This window comes from Drosophila grimshawi, unplaced genomic scaffold, assembly GCF_018153295.1.
Source record: "Drosophila grimshawi isolate 15287-2541.00 unplaced genomic scaffold, ASM1815329v1 contig_848, whole genome shotgun sequence".
In the NCBI taxonomy this organism is placed as follows: domain Eukaryota; kingdom Metazoa; phylum Arthropoda; class Insecta; order Diptera; family Drosophilidae; genus Drosophila; species Drosophila grimshawi.
The window spans coordinates 3725001-3751824 of record NW_025063692.1 but is presented as its reverse complement, the minus strand read 5'-3'; the positions used below and the strand labels follow the sequence as shown (position 1 = coordinate 3751824).

Below are 26824 nucleotides of genomic sequence, written 5' to 3'. Positions count from 1 at the left end.
CGTCATACTGATTCATATAAAAAGCGACGGTTTTGAATGTAATTTGTAATATAAACAAACTTATTGTTAACATATGTATATAAATATCGCTTAATTTATTTTTTCATATTTCTGATAATTATAAGCTAATTATATTATTGGAAAGATGATCACACATCTACTCGGACAATTTGCAAATCAATCTTTTCGCTTTCTGCGTTTTGCCTACAAAACACTCGGTTTCCGTAAACCAAATCCGCTTGTGGATGAAATGCGCATGCTTCTGACCCAGAACGGCATCCAATCTAAAACGACGCCTGTGCCGACGATATCCCAGATCGTTGGTCAAGACGAACTGCAATGTAATACATAATATTATTTATAAATATATACTGAATACGTGTTGAAATAATAACACCGCTCACCGCCACATCATGATTAGTTTGCAAATTACGCATGTAATCGTGCAGTTCCATTAGCAGCTCCGTCCGCTCGAAGACGTTGTCCAGCATTCGTATTGCAAACGATATGGAGTCGACGACAATCAGTTTTATCTGCAAGGTGAAACAAGATTTGGTTTAGCCAGCCAGCGAGTAGTTGTAGTTTTGCTTGCATTTGGATCATCTTCGAGGTACTTGTGGCAATTCAATATGCCCGCCACAAGCTGAGCAGCATTGCGGCACTCCAAGTAATGCACGTTCCTCAACAAATCCGATGCGCTGGGAGTTGATTCCATCTGCCATCGGCGATCCAGACTCTTCGCAAGGTCTTCGGCCAGATCTGCATGCATGCAATTATATGTGCATATATATATATGTATATATTTATCATATGTGATATTAATATGACCAACTTCTTAGTGCATCCGGATTGAAGGCCATTCGAGTGTCCAAATATAAAGCCTTGCCTGCCAAACCACGAGCGTCTTTAAGTATTTGAACATTTAGACAGAGCTTCATACTACAATATGGGTTCAGTTCAGTTCGGTGCAGTTGGTTAGTTAGTTTTAATGTATGTGGAATTAAGAACGGATTCATGCTACTTGCCACAGCTGAGTGCCGCCGGTGCCTGGTTTGCCCACAATCTCGTAAACCTTTCCGGTTCGGATGCCACCTCGCAAGAATTTGTCAAGGGGTCCTATGTCCGTTTTGATCCGCTGCGAGCTGCAGTGTTTTCTCAAATACTGCTTCGCAGTTAAGAATTCCATTCAGACTTTTGTTTTATGAATGCAGATCGAAAGACTGCCAATATACGATTATCGATAACATTGTTTCAAATCTGGTGCGATAACATCGGAATAATATTCACTATCGATCATATGTGCTGCCAGCTGTCACTAATAAAAATAATATTTTATTTAAATAAAAGTTATGGTACATTTATTCTTCTAAAAGTTTTTACAGTACCGTTTATTTATAAATGAATTTAGCTACTAAATATGAATATCGAATCAATAATCAATAATTAAAGGAAGGCTTATTTATATAGCAAGAAATGTACCTATGTATACATGCATAGACTAAATCGGTTTATATTTATTTTTGAACAGTTATAAACATAGATTCATAAACAACTCAATTTTCGATTGTTTATATGATAGTCATTGGACTGTGAATAGCTGAAGTGTGAAAGGTAATTCATTCAGCATTCCACTACGTTAGTTGTGTATTTTGTCGGTAGAGAGCGCTGGTAATATCGATGGTGTAACCTTTGTGGCCTGTGTGTTCAATAAGAGTAAGTAATTTTATTTTTAGTTTTTTACTGTTTTCGTCCTTTAATTCGAACTCATTCCACTTTGAACAATCGCGAATGTGAATTCTATGAATTTATTGTTTCTAAGAGTAGAGCTATGTCGCAAACAATAGTTGTGCACTCTGCCGGTAGAGAGCACTTTAGCAGAAAGTTCGATAAGTCAATTTTATAAGATTTAATAACAGAACAAGAGCTTATATTTTCATATTTTGAATTTTTGAAAACTGATTAATTTTTTAGTCGTGTCCCAGTTTGTCCTCTAGATTACTACTAATTCCAAAATGTATGTACTTACCTTTTTGGGCTTTCTTAAACTAGTTTTTATTGAACAATTGAGTGTCCCCAGAATTGCCGTGCGAAATTTACTGCAAGTGAATTCTACATCTAACATGTTTGAATTTATATATTTTTATGGTAGCCATTCTTCGTTGTTTTCGCAATGAATTTACTTAGCTGTTGAAATGATGTCCAACATCTGGGACCAATATCTGGTACTCCTTCGGATATTGCTCAAAGACAGTAAAATACACAAAAGACGTATGAGATTTTTTGAACTTTTATTTATAATTTGTGTTTTTCTCTGTATACATGTAATTGTAGTATGTTATATTATTACATATATATGTACATATATGTATATAACATATACATATATATATACATATATAAATATATATATACATATACATACATATGTGAAGGTATATGTATATTCATTTTGCGCATTTGCTGCTCATTAAGGTTTTTCAATAATTCAAATGTGGTTAGTATACTTCAACATACATAATTCCTCGTTTGTGTTTTTTTCTCTGCTATATTTAATAGATATAGACATCAGTACATATATACATATATGTATATATATATATATGTACTCAAACTTGTCGACTTCGACTGCCTAGCTCATAACTTTGTATTCGTCTTAGTTTTGATTTCGACTACTTCGACTTTGACAATGCTTTAGCCAGGGAGCATCTTGCATACTTTATCGAGTTCCTCCGCTTCTTCGATTACATACATATATTGATAATAAAAAAATGTACAATTAATATTGTTTGAATGTATGTATGTATATGCATACGCAATTAATTTCTCTGTTCTTTTTCTGTGTGCAATTTTTTTTTGTTTTTGTTTTTTTTTTGCTAATTGTTGTGTAATGCCTTTTTTTCGTTTTTATATAACTTTTTTCTCGATAAATTCGGACTTTTAAAGTGTTCGAAGATACAGTTAAATTATCCTAGTAAAATCTAAAAAAAAAATATATATATATATATTTATATATTTATGTATTTGATTTTAAAACTAATTTGCAGTAAAATATATTGCGGGACATGCGCTAAAATGTGAGGGTTATTAAAAAAAAGGAAAAGGAGAAAAACATGTACATTTGTATGTCGCAGTTTTACTATTGCAAAAAGTGTATCTTTAATGAAGCCAAAAGTCTTGAGAAATGCAACTGCATAATAAAAACATTTAACAGCATATACAAATATTTATGTATATGTACAAACATTCATATGTACATATGTATGCATGTATATCATTGATGTACTTCAATCAGAAATCGTGTTTCATTTCTTTCTTTTTTCGCTTTTTCATTCTTTTGCTTATGCAATACAATTAGGTCAAATCAAAAGAAGTTCATGACAGATTTGATTTAAAAATTGTTATATGGTTGCCGCTATTAAGTATAAATATCGTAATCGCCATTTTTGTGCTATACATTAAATTTTCTTTAATCTTTAAATTTTGTAGGTAATCACAGATTTTTGTTTTTAAATACCGAAAGTTAAATTTAAATCAATGAACAGCATAGTTTCAAATTTATTTGGTTTTTTTGTTTTTGTTTTTTTTTTTTTATATAATAATATATATAATTTGGACTAATAATTTTCAATTATCTAAATGTTGTCTCATGTGTGATAAATTAACTTGTTTTTTGTTTTGTTTTTTTTTTTTTGTTTGTTTATTTGATATGCGTTGCATTTTCAACATTTATTTTACGGTCTTGTGGAATTTTGAAGATTTTTGCAATATACATTTTAGTAGTATGTGTGTAGTGGGGGGGGGGTCGTTTAAAATAAAACAGATACAACGGCTCACACTCCCCAGTGACTCGTTACTTAGTGTCTGGGAACTTGGATTCTTAAGAGAGTTGTTCTCGTATATATATAGCATTGGCTTTGTTGTATATAGCATAAGGTTCGTTGGCTAATTAAGTATTCAGTATTCAGTATTCAGTATTCAGTATGTATGTATTTATGGCCCCAACTTAAGCCCTTATGATGCGGGCTATGCTTTTGATAAATATATACGTAGAATGAATACATGTATGTATGCATATATGCATTCCATATCCATTTTAAAGGTATATGTCTAAGTAAATTAACTCGTGCATACATATGTATGTATGTATATACGCAAGTGTACATAATTACATATAAAGATTAAGCTATTCACTACATCGATAATGGTGAATATTATATATATATAGTTTGAACGACTTCCTGTCCATCCGATGGCCGATGCTACTTACTCCTAACATTACTTATAAGCCCTTTTCTGGTTTTCTATTAGCTGGATCCCTGCTGAGATTTCTGCTCTTCTCCTGCGTTCTTCTGTGTTGCTTTAGGTGTGGGTCTGTCTGTAATTCCTGATCAGAAACTGAATCTAGGTATGTATGTCTGTACTAATGTTCAAGATTGGCACAAGTCTGCCCAATTTCCTGTTTTTTTTTTTTTGTTTGTTTTGAGCGGTTAAATATAAACTTGCATTGAGTGCACTCAAAAAAATATTATAAAAAGTGTGACTTCAAATGAACTAAGCTTATATCGAGAAAAAGTGTTCGTGGTGTGTGTGTGTTTTTTCGAGCCAACTGTTGTGTTTTGTGTTTTGATTGAGAAAAATGTTTTATTTTTTTTTTTTACAAATTCCAAAAAGGATAATTTTGAATAATTTTTATTAAAACTAAACAATTTATTCATGTATATTAATGAGAACATAAGTGTATGTAAATAGAAAAATTTCACAAAAAATAATACAAAAGTTTGCTTTGTTTTGCATTCACAATAATAAAGAGTACGTAAACAACAATTTTGCATAGTAAATAAATTTGTTAAATATACATAAATAAAATTAAACAGCCAAAAAATGAATTTTGTACAAAGAAAAGTAAAGTGTTCACTTTTCACTTTACACAAAGATTTTATAGATCACAGTTTGTTTTTCATTTGCATTATTTTTCGTTTCGCACTTTTGAAAGACGACAAGTTTAAAGAACTCAGCTAAATAACTACATACAAGTAAAAAATGTTTGTATTTATTTATTTTAATTTTTTTTTTTAATTAAACGGGGTCGGAAATATGTTTATTTGTTGTTATATTTTAAAGAGCTTAAAAACAATTTTAATAAATTTGTTTAAAATGCGAACACCTTAAACTTAAAACGGTGAAAATTACCAAACAGTTATTAATAGATTTTGGCAAGCCCAGAGAGAAAGAGAGAGAGAGAGAGAGAGAAAGTGAGATAAAGAGAGAGATAGAGAGATACCTACTTATGTATGTAAGTATGTATGAATTGTATGCATGTTCTTATGTACTAAATATCTGAATATGTATATTCTTGAGTAGGGCTACAAATGATTTTTTTGCTCTTCCAGACCATGCAACAATATTTGTTAGATTCAATAAATTATTTAAAACTATAAAACCGCTCACACCAGAGGTAGTCGTAGTATATGGTTTTGCTATTCCCCTTTAGTCCAAGGCTCAACAGACACTGATTGCGTTGTAATTGTAATTGTAATTGTAATTGTAATTGTAATTGTAATTGCAATTGTATTTGTATTTGTAATTGTAATTGTATTTGTAATTGTAATTGTATGCTTATATTGGTTGTTTGTATGCATCTGTCTGTATGTATGTACATCTATACATACATATGTATGCGGGTACATTGGATGGAATATTTATTTGAACGTTGCTAAAGCAGTAGCTAAATAATGTTTCACTGTTTTCGCTGTGAATTACATACATACACGTGGAGGACGACCTTTCTTTCATCTGATTGCAAAAAAAAAAAACAAAAAACAAAAAAAAATGAAGAAGTCATTTATAAATATGCATATCTATCAATTGATAATTTGAATGTACACTTTTGTGGCATCAGCATCGGCATCAGCAAGGAAGCCACAATCAGCCCCCTTCCAATACAAATCATTGATATTGTTTGACAAAATTGGTTGTTCGCTTTCCTTCAGCTTTGGCACATTTGCATGCCACAGAAACACACAGAAAATTTGTATCCCGTTCTTGTGGAAAATGTCTTGAATTAAACAATTACAATTCTTTTTGGCCAAAGATCGATCTCGATATGAGGTATACATAAAAATCGACGAATAGATTTGAATGTTTTTCATTTCATGCACTTTTTGCGGTTATTGTTTCATTTTATAGATATATATATATATATATAAATATATATATATATATATATATATGTATATGTAAGTAGAACTAGGTTCCTACATGTATGTTTTGAGCTTACAGTATTTTTAAAATTGTATTTTATGTAAGAAATTCCTGAGACATTTCACGGATATGTGCAAATAACAGTTGGACAATTTTTGTACAGTATTTCCTTTGCATTAGGCAGTTCATATATATTTTGTCGATGCTGCGTTTTTTTTTGTTTTGTTTTGTTTTGTTTCATCTGTCCTTATTTGTTTGTTTGTTTCGTGTTATAAAAATATGTATGTTTCATATACATACATAGACATACATATGTTGTAAATGTAAAATGTAAATTGTTGATATATTTGTGTTTTGCGTTTTAATATTCTCTACATACAATATGAGGCCTTCGAATCAATAGTACATATAGATTTACATTCCTTGTTTGTTCTTCTTCAAAGATACTTTTTTGGCCGCCAAACAAAAACTTCGCCTTGCTGTTAGCTGCTGGCTTTGCTTTTAACAAACTGATTTGTATTTGTTTTTGTTTGTTTTTTGTTTTTTTTTTTTAATAATTTACGTTGGCATTATTATTTTTGTTTTTGTTTTTTTTTTTTTTTTAATTTCTGAATATTTGTACTTCACTGGTAGAAAAATCACTGAGTTACTTTGCGGTTTTTGTTTGTTGCATTTTTGTTTTTGTTTGTGTTTGTGTTTGTATTTTTTCTTTTCTTTTGTTTTCTTTTGTTTTGTTTTGTTTTGCAAAAATGTCTTCGGCTTGTATAAATAGATTGTGTAGTGTTTGATTACTTTCATACATACATATGTATATATATGTATGTTACATATGAATGTAAATATGCTATACATTTTAGTTTTCCTTTCATTTATGTATGTATGTAAATATGCACATATATGTAAATACATATCGTGTTCAAAATTGAATTTTCCATTTCTGATGCTTTATTCGCCTTAAATGTATATGTAAAAAAAAAGACTTAACGCTATATACTTGATATATTATCCCTGATAACGTTTTACTTTGTGTTTGTTACATCATTTTCTCTCTACTTTCGTGTTTATCATACTTATAACATTCCTGTGTTAGTTGTATATATACATACATATATATGTATATACATATATATATATATATTATTAATTTAGTTTTAATACATTTACTTTTGTCTTACAACTAGTTTGAAATATATTATAAAAAAATGCATTTATTTGCAGCTTGACGCCATATGGTTGTTCTTGGTTTTTTGTATTTGGAATATGACTTTTTAGAGAATTTTGTTGAAACTATAGGCAAAAGTTATAACTAAACTAAGGCTAACAAAAAAAAAAAAAACAACAAGAATATTTCCAGTGCAATGATTGGCAGAGCGGGCATTTCAAACTGCAGGCCATCCAGGAGCGTAAAGAGGGCGCTTTTAACTGTTTTTTTTTTCTTTCGTTTAATTTCTTTTCTTTTTTTTGTTTTTTAGTTATATATTTGGCTTAAATTTCTTGATTCTCGTGTGCGAGAATGTTGCGTATACGCCTTGATATGTCCCGTTATTAATTGTGCGTATTTGTTTTTGTTGTTGTTTTTTTTTTCTTTTGAAAATTGTTCGCTTTATTTGCGCTCCACTGTAGGCTCCCAGGTTGCTGCCCGTTTGCCCACCTGATAGCTTGCCTAGATCTTAGCCTGGTTTTTTAGTCCTTCACTCTCTTCCCTTTATTGTTGTTGCGAAAACGGTTAAAAGTAAATTAATGTCGTTAATCATGAATCACTAATGCTAATAAGTGGCTTCAAATTAAGTATACAAGTATATAAGTATATGCATACAGTGTTTTTTGTTGTTGTTGTTATTTGTAATTTGTAATTTGTAATTTGTAATTTTTATGGGCATGTATCCAGGCTTATTTACATAATATAACATGCGCTTGCAAATTATCTCTTGAGTTATTGCACATGAAGCAACGATGTCAGCGATGCTTCAACTACTAAGTAGTTGGAGAGCAGCACACAACTAATTTCTAGATACGAAACCAATCAGTTGACGTGACGGCAAACTAAATTACAAACCCTAAATCAATTAAAAAAAAAAAAAAAAAAAAAACACATAGTATCAATATATATATATATCAAGCTAATAACTAACTGTGAGCACGGTCTGTAATAGGTCTTCAGAGAACCTACGGCGAGAGTCTCGCTCACAAAATTACAAAAAAAAAAAAAAGTAATAAGAAAAACATAATAATAATAATCACGGGCAAAGTATTTGTAGCTGGTGTGTAAGGCATTTGCCACAGAAATTCTAATTCTCTAAAAAATTGCATTCCATCGTAAATCCTATTGTATGCCCGGCGGCGGCTGTCCCAGCTCACTTTTGAAGTCGAACAGGCTGGTGCGCGAGTGTGGCAGGGCATGGTGGTGCGGATGCGCATGGTGCCCGACCAGGCCGTGCTTGATGGCCGATGTCTTCAGCAGTCGCTTCAGCATCCCGTTCGATCCGCGATGCTGCAGGCTCTTGTGCGTTGTCAGCGAGTTCTTGGTGCGATACCGTCTGTGGCAGAATTCGCAGACATACAGCGTATCGGACTGCTCGTGCTTGTCCTGAAAGTGTCGCTTCAGTGAGTAGTAGCAGGAGAATGTGCGTCGGCAATAGGGACACTCCTGGGGCTCGTTGATCCCACCGCTGGTGGGCGGTGGCATGCGCAGTGGCATCTGTGGTACGGGGACGACGCCAACGTTGCCATTGCCAGACTGTGGCGATGCCGAGGCAATCGATGCCGCCAAATTAACACTGGCGCTGGTATTGCCAGTGCTAATCCCGTTGCTGGTGCCGTTAGCGGATGCGGAGCACAGATTGTTCGCACCGCTGCCACTGCTGCCCACGCTCCCTGGTCGTGGTGGCGATGTCTGCAGGTGGTAGACGGCAGCGGCCAAATTGCCATTCAGCGAATAATTCGGCGAGGTCATCGCGGTGGGCGGTGACGGCGGCGATGAGGTAGAACTGGTTGGCGAGGTAGCTGCGGAGCGTTTTATATTGAGCGGTCCTTCATAAGGAGAGAAATGGTATATATTAGTCGAGGCATGTGGAGAGCGTTTTTTGTTTTTTGTTTTCTATTTTTCTTTTTGTTTTTAAGGATTTCATTTATGAATAGTTTTTTTTTTTTTTTTTTTGCTTGAGAAAAACAGAATTTCATTTTTTTTTATTTTTTTTTTTTCTGTTTCTGTTTTATTACTTTTGCTTGAGGTTGATGTTGAGAAAATGAAACTAAAAGTGCAAAGTTAAAAGGTGAAAATACGAGGTGGATTTTTAATGTGTTTTATAGGGATAGGAAAATGTTCAAAATATAATAGTTGGAATTTTTGATTATTTCTCCTAGATTCAGTTGTTTTTTTTTATCGTTTGTTTAGCAAGATAGTATGTAAAGCGTTAAATAGGCTACTATTTATAAAGAAATATAGGTAAATGCGTGTAATCAGTATGTTTGACATACTCAAGAACCGGAAAACGAGACTTTTAATGTATTCTTCTCAGAGAGTTGTAGTATTTATAAGAAATGCATAAGATAAACTTAAATTTGGACCGTTTGATAGATTGACTTTTGTACAACAGTTACAGTTATATATGGGCACGATAGTAAGTTGTTTCTTAGCATAGCTTTTAAATGAGTATATGTATTATACATAGTATATGCATTAGCTTTTGGCTGGAAAACTGTATACGTACTTATCTAAAGATATACATACATTAGCTAGGCCACATTGCAAGGACAAGGCCAGTGTCAAAATGGAGAGCCGAATTAGATACAGATACAGGTACAGATACAGATACAGGTACAGATACAGATACAGATACAGAGTAGTTGTATTTGTATTTGCACATTTGATTGATACGTGTCATTTGACCCTGGCTTGACCCTGGCAGTTGTGTGGCATTTGGATATATATAAGTTTTCGAAATGTTCTTTTATAGTTTTTGCTAAAATACACTGCACATATGTACATAGATGTGTGAATAAGTTTCATACACGAAATTGAAATAAGACTACATATATAAATTATATACAACAAGTAAAAGCGTGCAATTTATACAATTGACAAGCATGCGAAGCTACAAATACTTAATATATATATAGGTATATATATATATGTGTATATCTATATATATATATATATATGCATGTATTTATGTACGTGTGTGTTTGTTTGTGTGTGTATCTACTATATATATATAGATATGTCAGTAAGGACAAGCCAAGCACTACGTGCACATGCGTAGACATAGACATAGACTACTTACCATATATATATATATATATATATATATATATAGTTAGGTAGGAAGCAAAGTCGATCTTAAGCAAAAGCAAAAAGCAAAAAGCAAGTTATCAAGTTATCAAGTTATCGATATATCAAAAGTATATAGTAAAAGCAACGAAACGAACGGAAATTGTCAATTTATTTCATGTGTGTCGTTTTTTGCGAGTTTAGTTTAGTTTTTTAGTAACGAAATGAAAGTGTGTCAAAAAAATAATGAGTATTATTAAAGAAATGGAACTAAGAACCGAAACATTAGCTGCTCGATGATGATCCGATGATCAAATCAAATTAGTAAGTAACAAAGTAACAAAGAATAATACTGAGAGAATGCTGTTGTTATATTCTGCTAGCTAAGCAGCAGCAGCTTGGCCTGCTTGGACAGGCACACAACTAGTTGAATATGTTGAATATTTTTATTTTTGATGGTGTGTGGTAAGTAGTATAAGCACAGGGTTTGATGAGAGTATTTATCGGTTTATCGGTCTTAGTTTAATGACGCAAACTTACCAACAAAGAAAAATGAAGTATACAAGCACTTATGTAGGGTAGTAATTGGTTATATAATTTTATGCTTTCGGCTTTTATTGTTATATATATGCTGTTATATTGATCTTTTTTCTTTTTGTTATAGACTTATTTGTACAGTTGACTCAAAGCGGGAGCGTTAGGCGTTCAGAGAGTGACAGACAGACAGAGAGAGACAGAGACAGATATATATCTATATATATATATATATAGAAGGAGAGAGAGAGAGAGAGATAGAGAGAGAGAGAGACAGTGTGTGTGAGAGAGAGAGAGAGGAGAGGAGAAATACAACAATACGAGTAGTGAGACGCAACGTTGAGAGGCTGTCAAGATACAGGGTACATCATAAGTCGAGTGCATAGTTGAAGGCAGAGCAAGAGCCCAACGCGGCGACAGCAACCGCAAACGAAGAAAACGAAAGCGAAAGCGAAAGCAGAAAAGTGATCAAAGTGAGAAGATGCTGGTGGTGATCGAGTACTTACACACACACACACACACACATACACATGGCGAACAGCTCCATACATATGCAAGTGAAAGGTGTGTGTTGTGTACAAGTAGTGATACGGGGCGGGGCACAGTGGTGGGCGGGAGAGGGGGTGGGGGGGGGGAGGGGGTGCTGATAATATGACTAGAGTTAATTGACAGGCTTCGCGAGGCACCGTTAAGATTGAGTATTAGTAAGAGATATATGCATAGCTTTGATAGTTTGTCTGGCTTAGCCAATTATGGAATATTACATATGTATGTACGTATGTATGTATGTATGTATGTACGTATGTATGCATGTATGTATGCATGTATGTATGTATGTATGTATGTATGTGAAATGTTGTATGATGGAATTGAAGCTTTACAAATTAGTTAGTGATAATGAATTAAATATTATACATATGAACGAGTCAAACGGAAAGTCACCGAAGTTGGTTCGATTCAATTGAGGACTCGATGTTTGTGCTCGCTACATAAGTATTTGGAATAATAACTACTTTTTTGTGTGTGTGTGTGTGTTTTTATTATTAATTTCAGCTATTGTTATTTCATTTATAAAACATATGTATATGTATAAACTGTACTCCAATATACATATGTACATCATTTCATTGTGTACTGTTATGTTAGCTCTGCAAGAGAATAGCTATTACCTAAGCATTAATTATATTACATATTACGAGTATGGAGAGAGAGAGAGAGAGAGAGAGAGAGAGAGAGAGAGAGAGAGAGAGAGAGAGAGAGAGAGAGAGAGAATACGGCTGGTGGTGTGTAGAGGGGTAAAAAGACTGAGAGGATAGGCGAAATGTGGCTTATACAGTTCAAATAGCTATAGTCAATAGTAACTATGAAATGAGCATCAAATTGGGTGGCAGCAGAAACAAGCGCATTCATATAGTAAATACTATGAATGTACAATACGATGCCTGAATCGCATATTCAACATACATACATATATATATATATATATATCAATGGGTATATATATGTATATCAATAGCGATCAGATCAGGCAATACAGATGTGAAAGAAGCAGTTCTATGTAGAAAGTGCGTAGGTTGCAAAGAGACTTCCTGGACGGCGATAGTGACGCAATTGATGTGAGATACTTTATAGGTCCAATACGTTCTTTATACATGAAAGTAATCTATGTATGTATGTATTTATGTATGTATTTATGTATGTATATGTGTGGAGTATATATAGCTACAGCAGGAGCAAGAGAGACATTTGTAGCGCGTGAGCAAGCAAAGGATCTTTATAATACATACTAAGACGTATTTATGGTTAGTGAAAGACAGACAGAGAGAGAGAGAGAGAGAGAGCAAGAGAGAGAGAGAGATAGTGAGAGATGGAGGAGAGGTGGAGGAGAGGAGAGTAGAGAGATATAGTGAGAGACAGAGCAAGAGTGAGAAGTATCACAAGTGTTTTGCCAACCCGCTGCAAATATTAAAGTTGCTTTAACTAATTGTTTAATTACTTTTTACAGTATTACTGATATCGAACGGAAAATGGTTCGATGAACTTTCGTTCTCCTTAATGCATTATAGAGAGTATTATAGCCGACTAGTTCAACTGTTGGATAGATAATATGATATATATATATATATGTTCATATATTGTGTATAGTGAAAGTTTTTGCGACAGAAACAGGGATATTAGAAACACTTTTCATACTGACTATATATGAAGATAGACTGGGCAACAGCTAAGTTTTAGGATAGCAAGTTTGCGTGTGTATTTGTGTGTGTGTGTGAGAAAGACAGACAGACGGAGACAGACGGAGACAGAGAGAGACAGAGAGAGAGAGAGGGAGAGAGACAGAGAGAGAGAGGGAGTGAGATATATATAAATATATATAAATATATATATATTTATTTATGTATACAGATAGAGAGAGAGATACAGAGAGAGAGAGAGATACAGAGAGAGAGAGGTGTGTTAAAGAGCTGGGGGAGGGTGGGTGGGGGCTTGAGAAGAGGGTATGCATTAAGGCGTGGTCATGACAGAGACAGAGCATGTTGTATATGTACTAACTACGTATCTTCTCAGTTTAAAATGTATTTTGCTTAGTTTTTTTTTTTTTTTTTTGGTTTTTTTGGTTTTTTTTTTTTTTGCTACCAATGTAGTTTAAGATGTGTTGGGCTAACCTTTGGCAAGCGCGTGAACTTGTACTTGAACTGACTAACGGGTACCGGGTAGCGGTTGGATACCCAGGTAGTTGGATATTGAGTAACCAGTTAAAGTTGTGGCTGTGACGGTTTGTTGGTTTTGGCTTGAAGTCAAGTGATTTCAGCTCAGATCTCTCCATTTTGGCATTTTGGGTTAAACTGGGGGTGTTTTGGCTGTTTCTTTCTCTTGCTCCAATCGGCAAATTGTGTATTATGTGCGGCTTGTTGTTGTTGTTGTAGTTGTTGTTGTAGTTGTTGTTGTAGTTGTTCTTGTCGTTGTGGTGACAGCACTTATCTTACACCTAAGCACAAGTTGACCGGCAATTGGCAATTGGCAATTCATTTTTATAACTATCATTTGTTATCATCATATTTGTCATTTATTAAACACGCAAACACACACACACACAGGTATGTGTGTATGTGTGTGTGTATGTATTTTAAATAGCGATTTATCTACATCTAAAAGTTGAGTGAATGTTTGTTTGTTTGTTTGTTGTATAGTCAAAGTCAATCAAGGAAGTCAATCGAGTAAGTTGTTGTTTGTAAGTATTTAGAAAGGCAACTTGTGCAACGTCCGCTTGCGCATTCGTCATATAGAATTCAAAAATCAAATCAAAAAAATCAAAAATCAAAAATCAATAATCAATAATCAAAAATCAAAAATCAATAATTCAAAAATAATAAACAACAATTTTAAAATTGACTACGAGTACGTTGTATGAGGTATAAAGAAGGCCACAGAGTATAAACAGTTACAGTTGCATATACAGTTGCATTAGTTAGTTAATCAATGTATATATGTATATGCACTTATGTATATAAGTATGTGTAAGTGTGTGTAAATGGTCCATAAGCATGAGTCGTAAGATGTCAGCAAGTCAGCGTTGCGTTTGGTAAACTTTCATATAAATAAATACAGATCTTCTATCTATGTATCTATGTATCCATGTGTGTTTGTATGTATGTTTGTATGTATGTATGTATGTATGTATGTATGTATTTACGTACGTTGCGCTGTTAAAAAAGAGTTCTTCTAAAGGTGGTTTACTATGCATAACTTAGAGCCTAATGTCTTTTTTTGTTTCTTTCTGTTTTTCTGCTTTTCTTGATAATATTTATGGTAAATATTTGTATGTATTTTTTGTTTGTTTGTATGTGTAAATGTAAGTATGTTGTTAATAAAGATTGTTCTTTTTCCCTTTTTTTTGTTTTTTTTTTGTTTTTGATTTTTTTTTGTTTTTCATTTTTGTTTCTAATTTAGTTGTTATTGTGTAAAAGTATGTATCACTACAGAATGGCATTGCTTTAAGTTTAAGTTAAGTTTCGAGTCGTTTAATTAATTAGTTGTCTAGTTTAGTTGCTGTAAATGTTGCTGATACCGTTAGTCGCTTTATGCAAATAGTAATCGTATAATGTCATAATCTGCTGTCTTTCTTGTATTAAAAGTGGATATTGTTCGCGTTCGTTTTGCAGCACTGGCGTTGCCGGCCGCCCCTGTTGAGTAGTAGTCGAAGTAGCAGTAGCAGTGTGTGGCAAATAATCTAAGTCTAACTCAGCAGCAGTATTATTATTGCTACTCATTTGATTCAGATCGCTATTATGCATTCGCATATTGTAATTGTTGTTGCTATTCGCATTCGAATTCGAATTCGAATTCGTTGTTTGTTGTTTGTTATACTGTTGATATTTGATTTGATTCTTTGTCATGGCCTTTTTGGGAGTCTGGACCACAGTTGGCCCAGACAAGGGCGTTAATTCTCAGATTGTCGAATTGAATTGGTTAAATAGCTTAATGTCTTTCATCTCCATTTCGCCAGGTCGGGACTTGTGATAGGTGTAAATGTGCGTCATTAGCGAGTTGCGCGAGCAATAGACACGCTCGCAGATGACACAACGGTATTCCTCTTGTCGTACGGCATGTTTGTCGGCAATGTGTCGCTTAAGTGAGGCTTTCGAGCAGAGAAGCTTACCGCAGAGTTGGCATGAGAACAGTTTCTTGGGTGAATTTCCTGTAAATTTGGAGTTGTGGAGTTTGATGGTTGGTTGGTGGTTATATTGGGTATAATTTTTGGTAATTGGTATTTGCTTGATATTTCATTTAGGTATTTGCGTTTCATTTAGTTGGCTTTTTAGTTGATATTCTTTACCAGAGACCTGGTAATTTTCGCTTCTTTTTTTTTTTTTTTGTTGCTTAGACTTATTAATTAGTAAGATATATAAAATAGGCTCATGTGTGAAAGTGTATATGATTGTGGAATATATATGTGGCGCACATATCCCACACATATATACATATATATATACATATACATATATATATATATATATTTATGTGCGTATTATTTATATATATATATATATATATAGATATATATTGATATTTGTTGTGTATAAAAGTATTATTATTTCCCAGTGTATGGCTTTAATTGCAGTAAACAATTCAAAAATTATAGCTTCAATTATATTTGGCAATTAATATGTAAAAAGAAACTGTAAAAAATATGGCACAGATAACACAGATAACAAATTAAAATATAATCGATATAAGATAACAGTGATTGTACCTTAAGGATGATTAGAGCGGCAGCTATGCATCAAATTCATTTAGCACGATGTGAACATTTAGTTGCATATTAAAACTCTTGCGCTATCGATTAGCAGGCGCGCTGTGTGTGGGTGGCATGTGGCATGTGGCATGTGGTTGTGGCATTGTGTCATAATGGGTGTGATGGATGGTGGAGTGTTTTTTTTTGTTTTTTTTTTTGCATATATATAATATAAGTTGTTGTGGTTGTTGTTGTAGTTGTAGTGGTAGTGGTAGTAGTTGTGGTAGTGGTAGTGATAGTAGTAGAAAGAAATGTCAGATTGCGAGAAAGATCGAAACGAAATTGAGTAAGATAAATTGATCAAATGGAGGAGTTGCTTTTTCGACTATTTTCTTTTTCAGTGCATGAATGTTGTTGGGCTCTGCACACCAATCACTTGGACAAGTGTTTGTTGACACAACAGCGGCAATAAAACTGTGACAAAAAACATAGATGAAAAGTAGACATAAACAGATACAGATACAGATACAGATACAGATACAGGTACAGATACAGATACAGATATAGATACATAAGTGGCAAGTGTGTGACGGTTAGTGCATTTTGTATATAGTACTTGTACTTGTACGATTATGTTTGTAACCCGAGTCAGTGATTGTTCTTGTTGCATATGTTCTCTGCATAGTAATATGGGGCAGAGAGCAATACGAGACTATGTATCAATTATGTTGTATGCTTAACATACTTATACACATATATATTTATTTATATATATAGCTAATCCGTATCCAGGTTAACTCACTTTAAACACAACACACACAATGGGCCCAGCCCAGCAATGGGACCAAGTCGGGTTAATAACGAAAGGAGAAAAAACACGTTGCACGTTGCACGTTGCACGTTGCACGTTGCACGTTGCACGTTGAACGCTGTGGCAATCACAAGATTACACACCAATACACACATCAGAGGCACACACCTTGGCAGAGGCATGTACAGCAGATAAGTGAAGTGAAGTGAAGTGAAGTGACTGAATGTGGCACATGTGAATACATCGAATAACCTCTCTATAACCTAGTAGGACACTCTGGCAAATGTTGGTATGATTGTGTAAGTGCGATTACGAGTTCTTACTTACATATCCAACAACTGAGAGAGCTGTAAATTGAGAAATAACCTTTGAACCTTTGTGCACCTTGTTAGTTAGCAGCCTGATTCATTGATTAACATATTCATTCAGACGAGTCTCAGAGACAGATCCTTTGTGGTCAGCCCCCGTACTGAGCACAATTGGGTCAGAGCAAAAACTCAACAAAAACTCGAAAACTCGAAGGAAAAAAAACAATTGAATGCAATTAATCTAAGCACGCATAACATCTTCATTTATATACATTAGTTTTATTTAAATAATAACACAATGTTTGTTTTGTTTTTATTTAAGAAAATATTTGATTTCCTTTGTATTATATATGAATGCTTGTGTTCGTTTTGTGTTCTTGTGTTCTTCACCATTATAAACTTTATGCTTGATTTTTTGTTTCTTTTCGATTTTATGAAATAAAGGATTTTGTAGTATTCAGTTTGGTTTCTTTTGTATTTTTTTTTTTTTTGTTATTTTTTTTGTTGTTTTTTCTGTTTTTTCTGTTTTTTATTTTCTTAAGTTTGTCTAGTTGACATTTACATGAAATTTGATGTACGTATATTTCTTAGTTTAAATATTATATTTTTGCTCGTGGATTACGATTTTCATTTACTAAATGACTTTATTGAACATATTTTCTCCATTATATACAAGAAGTTACAAAAAAAAAAAAAAAAAAAAAATATTCTGCTTAGTTATTCATGTTTAAACTATAATAGATACAACTTAAGAGGTTTTTGTTGTTTGCTGTGGTTCTTGTTCTTGTTCTTGTTGTATTTGTTGTTGTTGTATTTGTTGTTGTTGTATTTGTTGTTGTTGCTGTTGTTTAGTGTAGTTCGAGATGAAAGTGATACGAGAGCATTGATTAAAAACGATGATTCAAATTACTAGTTTCGTTTCAAGTATCATAAAGATAAAGAAAATTATTAGATATTATTGATATTGTATTGTTTACTTTATTTTTATAAATATAACTATGTGTTACATAAGTGCATGTTTGCATATTGTAGCAATGGTCTTTGATTTCTTTGAGCAATTGAATGAGCTAGCAAGATTCATATTATTGGACTGGCAATTCTATTTGATATTATTATTTTGGACTGCGGTTCGGTTAATCGAAGTAAGTGTGTACAGTGAAGCTTACGCACATAAATCACAAACAAAAAAAACCAAAAAAAAAAACACCGAAAAATATTGGCTAAAACCAGTTGCCAGTCTTCAAATTCAAGTGTCTGAGTTGAGCTGTATTTGGAGTAGTCAGGGTTCACTGTACTCAATTAATAATCATTGGATTGGCTATGGCTGTGTTGCTCTCGCTACTCACTCGAAATGCCATTTTGGTTTGAGTCTTTACTTTTTACTGTTTACTTTTTTTTACTGTTTACTGTTTACCGTTTACCGTTTACTGTTTTTACTGTTTTTACTGTTTACTGTTTATGCATGTAGTATGTAGTATATAATGTTTACACTCAAATGGTAAGATATATTTCGGATTGGCTTATTGCTAACACCCAAGTAGTTAGTTAGTTACTGTTATTATTACTATTACTGTTACTGTTACTGTTACTGTTACTGTTACCGTTACTGTCACTATTACTGTTACTGTTACTGTTACTGTTACTGTTACTGTTGTGTTTTGTTTGTTATCGTATTGTAATTATAATAATATTGTAAGCAATATGGTAGAGTGCGGCTTGGAGCTAATGTTTCATTGAATAATATATATGTATTTACTTATATTGTTTCATTTAAGTAGGACTTTGGAAAGTGGTTTGTATTTGAAGTATTTACGTGTTGGCATAGTTCAAAAACATAAATAGCCATAGTAATTTTATTATTTTTTCAATAACGAACATCGCTATTATTTGCTTTTCTCTCTTTTGTTTTGTTTGTTACTGTTATTGTACTGTTCCGTTCTGTTCTGTTCTGTTCTGTGTTACTGTTCTGTGTCGTTGCTGTTAGTGTCAATGTAAATGTTAAGTTGACTATTTCTGTTACTGTGTTGCTGTTACTGTGTTGCTGTTACTGTGTTGCTGTTGCTGTTGCTGTTACTGAGTTACTGTTACTGAGTTGCTGTTACTGAGTTACTGTTACTGAGTTACTGTTACTGAGTTACTGTTGCTGTGAATGTTGTCGTGTCACGAGTTGTGTTGCAGTTGCAGTTGCCATCGAATTTACGAGTAATTAATATGATAATACGCTTAATTGGTTTTGGTGTGGTTTTGGCTATTTTTTTGGATTAGCTCAAATTGAATATTGATTTATATATTTTTGGAGTAACCTGGTTAATCTGGTTGCTGCACTTTGTGTTCATCAACACAAATAATAATAATAATAATACACATATATTTAAATTTATCCGGATTTTATCATCAACTTCTTCTTCTTCTCTTCTATTATTGGATTAGACAAGATTGATTGCTTTAATAATAGTTAAACAACATTTAAAATGGAGAGCATTGTGCATATACATATAACTATGTATGTTTGTATGTATTTGTATGCATTTATGTATGTATGTATGTACACAATTATTTATTATTCTGCATTATTCTGCTCGCATTTACACGTACTATGTATGTAAGTATGTATTTACCGTTTAGCAAGTTTAGCAAGTGGCCAAAGTAGCCAAAGCAGCAACTTCCGGTATACATTTTACTTAGATTTGTAATAAAATTCATATTTTCGCATTGTCTTATTTATATAAACATGGCGTTCAATATCTAGATTTGGGATTAGATGTGTATATCTCGATTAAGTATTTACACTTAGTTTGTTAATTTTAATTGAGCTGTGTATATGAGTGTGTGTGTGTGTGTTTGAGTGTATGTGTGTGTGTGCGTATCGCATTTGCTAATTAAAAAAAAATATTAATTTAAAATTGTATGTATGTATGTATGTATGTAGGTGTGTAGGTATGTATGTATGACACAATGACACAATTCCAGAAAAATAATTAGTTTTCTGATAAGGCTATACTGGTTGAGCCATCAGTCATCTCGTATTTATGCTCAGATTGCTGTGCAATCGAACAACATCTAAACATGAATTAATGAGTATGGGATTATTGGGTATGATGACGTTAGAAACGCACCTTCATATCGCTATGTACTTATTTATAAAGTCTAAAAACACACGTCAATCAAATTTGGTATCAAAAAAAAATTATAATATTCATATAATAATAGTATAAACATCAGTTGGGTATACATAAATCAAAAAGATTTTCAGACTTTTCGTTGTGCCAAAAAAAAAAGTTATTAACTCCACTTGCTTAGCGAGTACCTTCTCATTCGCATATATATATATATAAATATATATCTATATATATATATATATGTATGTATGTATATATGTATGTATGTACGACTTTATAAATGCATAAAAAAATTAAATTCCACTGCCAAGTGGTAAACTTCATTTAACAATCATTTGCACACACACACATATATATGTATCTATATATTTATATATATATGTATATATATATATATGTATTTAAATTATGTAAAAGTATTTGCGCTTCTTCGGTGCGCTGGTCGTCGACTCCTATTTCGAAATTGCACGCTTAACAATAATGCCGCTCAATTGCCCTTTTTTTGTTTTTTTGTTTTTTTTTTTAAGGATACTTCAAAAGTTCAGTCTTGAAAATCAATGTAATGCAAATAAACTCTTAAATACTGCGCTTATTCAAAATTTTGATTATACGTTACAAGTTCCAATTTGTTCACTTAACAAAATACATGCCAATTGGTTAATGTAGGGATTGACTATACAAACAAACAACAAAAAAAAAACCCAGTTAAAACAATTTAATTGCTTTGCTTTCTTCAGTTCTTTAAAATAGTCGCTGGCTCCCCAGAAATCAAATCAAATCTTACAGATGTGTTTATATGACGAGTACAGCTCGCTCGACAGATAGAAAATTTTCAATATTTTTTGTAATTTGCAATTTTGCAATTTGCTGTGCCTAAAAACTATCAGTCCTTGTCCTTTTCGTTTTCAACATATATTAAAAAAAAAAACAAAAAGAAAAAACAAAAACAAACAAAACGTTGCCAGTTGTCCAGCTGTGTGCGGCAATCTGGTCAAAATAACCAACAAACAATTTGTAAAAATGTTTTGTTTCAATGCGCAATTTGTTGTATGAGTTTTTCAATTTCTCAATGTTCAAGATGCAGCTGACAACTGTAGGATAATCAGTTGCAGTTGCAGTTGCAGTTGCAGTTGCAGCTGTGTGTGTGTGTGTGTGTGTGGAAGGAAAGTAACGTACAATTTTTACTCATCCTTGCAAATAGTTTTTGTCGACTTTTACGAATCGTATGTACAAATAGAAATGTACATCATTTTACAAAAATTTCTCTTCGACTTTTCAGATTTGGGTGCACACACACATATATATATATATATATATATATACATGTGGATCTACATCAGCATATGTTTTGTGGAGTATTTCTATGCATTGTAGGTATTTATATATATATATATATATATATATATATATATAGTTATGGTTACAGGTTGGAGAGAGAGAGAGAGAGGTTAAATTCAATTGATTTGATTATTTCAAAATTGATTTATGGTTGTTGTGTCAAGTCAGAGTTATATATATATATATATACATACGAGTACACTGTATACGCTATCTATTTATTTGTGTATTCTGTGTATATGCATATGTATATCCTTGACTAAACATAACATTATTATTTATATTTCTATTGCATAGATACATATACCGTACTTATTATTACATCTATAAAAAAAAACACTCACACATAGGTAATCGTTTGCTTAGATTTTACACTGCTACAAGTGGTATGTGTTTTTACAAAGATCCTGCTGCTCCTCCTCATCATCAAAAGTGAATACTTACTGGCTACATGTACATATGATTTTCCTTTCAAAAAAAAAATACCCTACTTAAGTTTTTTTGTTTCTTTTCTTTTCTTTTTTAAAAAAAAAAGCGAGCATACGCATTGGTATTGGTTGTTGTACATTGAATGTTAGTTGTATGTGTTGCATGTTGCATGTTGCATGTTGCGCCGGTCAACTGGCCGTATTGTCAAACGGAAAGTGTAACAGTAAATAAAGATTCATTACATATTCGTATGTATGTATGAATGTATGTAGGAATACAAAGGCTGCGTATTGCAAAATGATCCATATTCAGTTCGCTGTATACAAATATCTATATAAGTATATATAATCCAAGTTTCGACCAACTTGGATGACAGCTGGATGTGGATTGAGTGTGTGTGTGTGTGTGAGTATGTGTGTGTGTGTGTGTCTGTGTATGTGTGTGTGTCTGTGTATGTGTGTGTGTGTGTGCGAATGCAGTTGAAAGTCCTTGACTAATTTGAAAATAGTTTTGCTCGCACTGAATTCATTCATCTGCCCATCTATAAATGTTTGTCCCTTCTCTGTGTGTTTGTGTGTAATACTCAATAGGTAAATATAATTGTTATAGGGGTGTATGTGTGTGTGTGTGTGTGTGTGTGTGAGTCTGTTTGTTTGTTTTGGTCTAACAGTCTTTTATGCTTCGCTTTACGTTGCTTCGCTCGGTTGGGTCGAATTTTCACAGGTCTTTTCTCGATTCTTGACTTCGTTTACACTTTCATCAAAAACACACAATTTGCATTTTGGCTTTGCCGATTTTCTTAAAAAAAAAAAAAAAAAAAAAAACAAACAAACAAACAAACAAACCTGCCCAGTTCTATGCGCATTCTAACCTTATGATGCATGTATGTATGTATGTATGTATGTATGTATGTATGTTTGTTTGTTTGTATGCATGAATGCATCCTCATAAAAGATTTTTGAATTTTTTTGTTTTGTTTTTTTTGTTTTTGTTTTTTTGTTGCATTTTTGCATTTTTGTTTTGCTTGTTTTATAATCAAGTTTGTAAAAAATCACAGTTTTTTCTTTTCATTTGCCTAAACATTGTTTATCTTCATTTTGTAGTATTTCGTTTTTTGTTTTTTTGTTTTGTTTTTTTTTTTTTTGTTTTTGTTTTTTGTTTTATGTTTTTTTCGTTTAATTTGATGTTGTTTGCCGAAACATTTAATGCAGTTTTCGCTAGATTGAGATCCAAAGTGCATACGAGTATGTATGTATGTATGTATTTAGTATAGTATAGTCATATATGTATGTGTCTATGCATGTAAGTATTGATGTATGCATGTATGCATGTCTGTGCATATACATCATTTAGTACTAGCTTATCTGCTCGCTGCGTGCTGCTTAATCCCTCGCCGTCGCTTCTCAAACCCTACAAGATGATGTTCCTTCTTCTAGGTCATTTATATATATCTATATATATATATATATCCCTCTCTTTCTTTCTTTCTTGTGTGTGTGTGTGTGTGTGTGTGTGTGTGTGTAACTTAATATTCAAGAGGTCGCCATATATAGTAGTAATAGTGTAGCATACATTTCTGCGATCGACTTATTGGTCTAATAAATTCATACGTTCATAGGGATGGTGATGGGGATGGGTGTGACCATGATTGTGACTGTGACTGTGACTGTGATTGTGACTGTGACTGGTGTGTGCTGTGTGCTGGTGCTGGTGGGCATGGGCATGGGGGTGGGGATGGGTGTGGGAATGGGGATGTGCGTGTGCTGTTAAATGGGGCAGATGGCCGTGATGCTGCTGGTGTAGGTGAAGTGCCCGCAAGTCTGCCACTCCCTCGGCGGCAGCTGCTGCCGCCGCTGCTGCTGCGGCCGCATAGACACCGCCACCCTGATCCATTTGTGTGAGATCGACCGTCTGTGTGCCGCCAACCACGGAACCCCCAAAATCGCCGCTGCCAGGAACTGGTCCACCCGCCGGTGAGGCACCACTGGTCGCCGCTGTTGCTGCCGCCGCCGCTGCTGCTGCCGCCGAGTTGTTGAGCGCAACATGGAACAGCTGCTGCAATAGTTGATGCTGATCTTATAAGAAGTCTATACACGGCTTGACCATGTTGGGCGACGACTGTTGTTGCTGTTGCTGCTGCTGCTGCTGCTGCTGCTGCTGCTGGTGCTGTTGCTGCTGATGGGCCGCCGCCAACTGCAGCGTCGAGCTTGCCGTACCGCCGGCAACTGCTGCGGCGCCCACAATGGGCGACAACAGCAGCTCAGCAGCGGCCGCAGCGGCTGCCGCGGCAGCGGCGACAGCATTGCCACCGGCACCGCCACCGCCAACGCTACTGTTGGCAGCCGCCGCAGCGGTCAGCGAGCTGAGCGACTGATGCAGCCGGCTGCCCGGGCTGCCCGCCTGTCCGACGACCCCGGTGCTGTGATGGAAATACGAATGATGATTCTTCTGGCGTCGATGGTAGATGCTCTTGTGGTTGTTCAGCGAGTTCAGTGTGCGGAAGACCTTGTGGCACAGATTGCATACAGCATTGTTCAGCGGCTGCAGATGCTGTTGCTCCTTGTGGCGCTTCAGCGTTAGCTTCGTGCTCAGCAGCTTGCCGCAGACGTCACAGCGATGACACGCGTTCAGTGGCAGCGGCAACAGCAATCGATTCGCCTGTGCCACATCATTCGCTCGCGACGACGACAGCAGATTGTTGGCCGCATTGGCCGCGGATCCGCCACGGCCACCGCCGCCGCTGGCCGCCGACGACGGCGAGAGCGAGGCGCGCCGATGATGCTGATGCAACAGATGGTGGCGCTCCAGCGGCGAAGCGGCACGGGCCAATGCATGCGCATGATGAGCGGCCGCTGCCACCGAGGAGAGCTCATGATGCGAGTGCATCGGATGCTGATGATGCCCCGACAGCATCGACAACGGATGCTGGCCAAAGTGCGGCGGCGGACCCGGATGCGCATGATGCGATGGCGGCGACTGTCCGCCCGCTCCCTGTGTTGCTTCCATTTCACGCTCTCGCTCCCGCTCCCGCTCCCGCTCGCGTTCGCGCTCGCGCTTGTGGTAAGCGGCACTCGCACTTGCCGTCGGGGAGGGGGAGGGGGTGGCGCTGCCGCTGTGCAACGGCATTGTGTCGCCGGCACACTGCGAGGAGCGGGACAAACTCCGCTCGCTGCTGCTGTGGTGTAGATCATTGTTCGGCTTGCTGCTGGCAACACTGCTCCGTTCTCGTTCGCGTTCTCGTTCACGTTCTCGTTCGCGTTCTTGGTGCAGTTGTTGTTGTTGTTGTTGTTGTTGTTGTTGTTGTGGGTTATGTAGTGTGGAATGATGTTGTTGTTGGAGTTGGAGTTGTTGGAGGTGGTGTTGTGATGTTGGCTGTTGTTGTTGTTGTTGTTGTTCTACTTGTTGTTGTTGTTGTTGTTGTTGGTTGTTGCTACTACTATTACTAGGGTTGTCACTACCACCGGGCACTATGACGCCGCTGAGTAGGCTGGTGCTGCCACCTATACGTCATATAGGAAGAGAAGAAAAAAAGAGACAATAGTGACTTTTCGGTATATTTGACTTTGTTTGTTTGTTTTTTTTGTTGTTGTTGTTGTTTTTTTTGTTGTTGTTGTTTTTTTTTTTTACTGTTGTTGTTTTTGTTGCTGTTGTTGTTGTTGTTGTTGTTGTTGTTTATGTTTATGTTTAGTTTTTGCTTTTGTATTTTATTGTTTCATTGTTTGTTTGTTTTGTTATGTTTTGTTATGTTTTGTTTTGTTATGTTTTGTTTTTTTTTGTTTTGTTATGTTTTGTTCTGTTTTGTTATGTTTGGGTTAATGCGTATTTTTCATGTTCAGTGTAAGTTGTTCTCAGTGGAATCAGTGTGTGTCTGTGTGTGTGTCTCTGTCTGTGTGTGTGTCTCAATGTCTGGTGTGTGTGTCAATGTTTGTGTGTGTGTGTGTCTGTGTTGTGTTTGTCGTGTGTTGTCTGTTTGTTGTTGTTGTTTGGTTTGTATTTGTAGTTTTCGTTGTTCGTATTTTTTGTATTATTTACTTTACATTATTACACTAACAAATCCAGGCTCAAATCAATGTAAACTTTTTTTTTTTGCTGATTTTGCTATATATATTTTGGGATATATATGGTTTTTTGAAATTCAAAAAATCGCTTGTTTCTGTTTCTGTTTCTGTTTCTGTTTCATTTGCATTTTTGTTCAATAAAAATCATGATCAAATTAGATAAAACGCTTTTGGTTTAATTTGGTCGAATTTGAGTAATTGGCAAATTTTGCAATCATTGTTTTTCTCGCAGTGTCGCGTTTCGCAAAAACATATGTTAATAAAAATATTAATAAAACTTGGTTTTGGTTTCTGTTTCTCTTTCTGTATTCTTTTTTTGTATTTCTCTTCTTTTTTGTTTCTTTTTCTTTTTTTTTTTTGTTGCTGCTTGCACAAGTTTTGTTCAAATTGGACAAACTTGTGCAATTTTGAGTAGAGTTCTTCTTTAAGAAAAATATGATTTTGTTCTTATATTTTTTCTTGGTAGATTTTTTTTTTCTTTTCTTTTCTTTTTTTTTTTTTTTTTTGGTTTTGTTTTTGT

General features: G+C 34.6%; 4 protein-coding genes across 5 annotated transcripts in view; all 4 read right to left on the bottom strand.

Annotated features, from left to right (window-relative positions):
- Positions 1 to 91: 91 nt before the first annotated feature.
- On the bottom strand, positions 92 to 1186 carry LOC6569499 (DNA repair protein RAD51 homolog 3). Its single transcript, XM_001995763.2, has 5 exons — positions 1026 to 1186; positions 833 to 939; positions 593 to 759; positions 405 to 533; positions 92 to 334 (listed from the first exon to the last, which is right to left on the bottom strand). The coding sequence occupies exons 1-5, from the start codon at positions 1184 to 1186 to the stop codon at positions 158 to 160; spliced, it is 741 nt and encodes a 246-aa protein (XP_001995799.1). The 3' UTR covers positions 92 to 157.
- A 7116-nt stretch (positions 1187 to 8302) lies between these two features.
- Positions 8303 to 26824, bottom strand: part of LOC6569498 (broad-complex core protein isoforms 1/2/3/4/5) — a 39770-nt gene continuing 21248 nt past the window's right edge. The window contains exon 7 of one of the 2 annotated variants that reach the window (XM_032741373.1): positions 8303 to 9231. In XM_032741373.1, the coding sequence (XP_032597264.1) occupies positions 8525 to 9231 (707 nt within the window). In that variant the 3' untranslated portion in view covers positions 8303 to 8524. Of the gene's footprint in view, positions 9232 to 15358; positions 15705 to 26824 lie in introns of those variants that run through there. The other variant, XM_032741375.1, reaches the window with a different exon arrangement.
- On the bottom strand, positions 23547 to 24531 carry LOC122322840 (uncharacterized histidine-rich protein DDB_G0274557-like). The gene has a single exon (XM_043216180.1). It carries the CDS (start codon positions 24137 to 24139, stop codon positions 23834 to 23836), a length of 306 nt encoding a protein of 101 aa, XP_043072115.1. The 5' UTR covers positions 24140 to 24531; the 3' UTR covers positions 23547 to 23833.
- On the bottom strand, positions 24323 to 25372 carry LOC122322820 (broad-complex core protein-like). Its single transcript, XM_043215950.1, has one exon. It carries the CDS (start codon positions 25370 to 25372, stop codon positions 24323 to 24325), a length of 1050 nt encoding a protein of 349 aa, XP_043071885.1.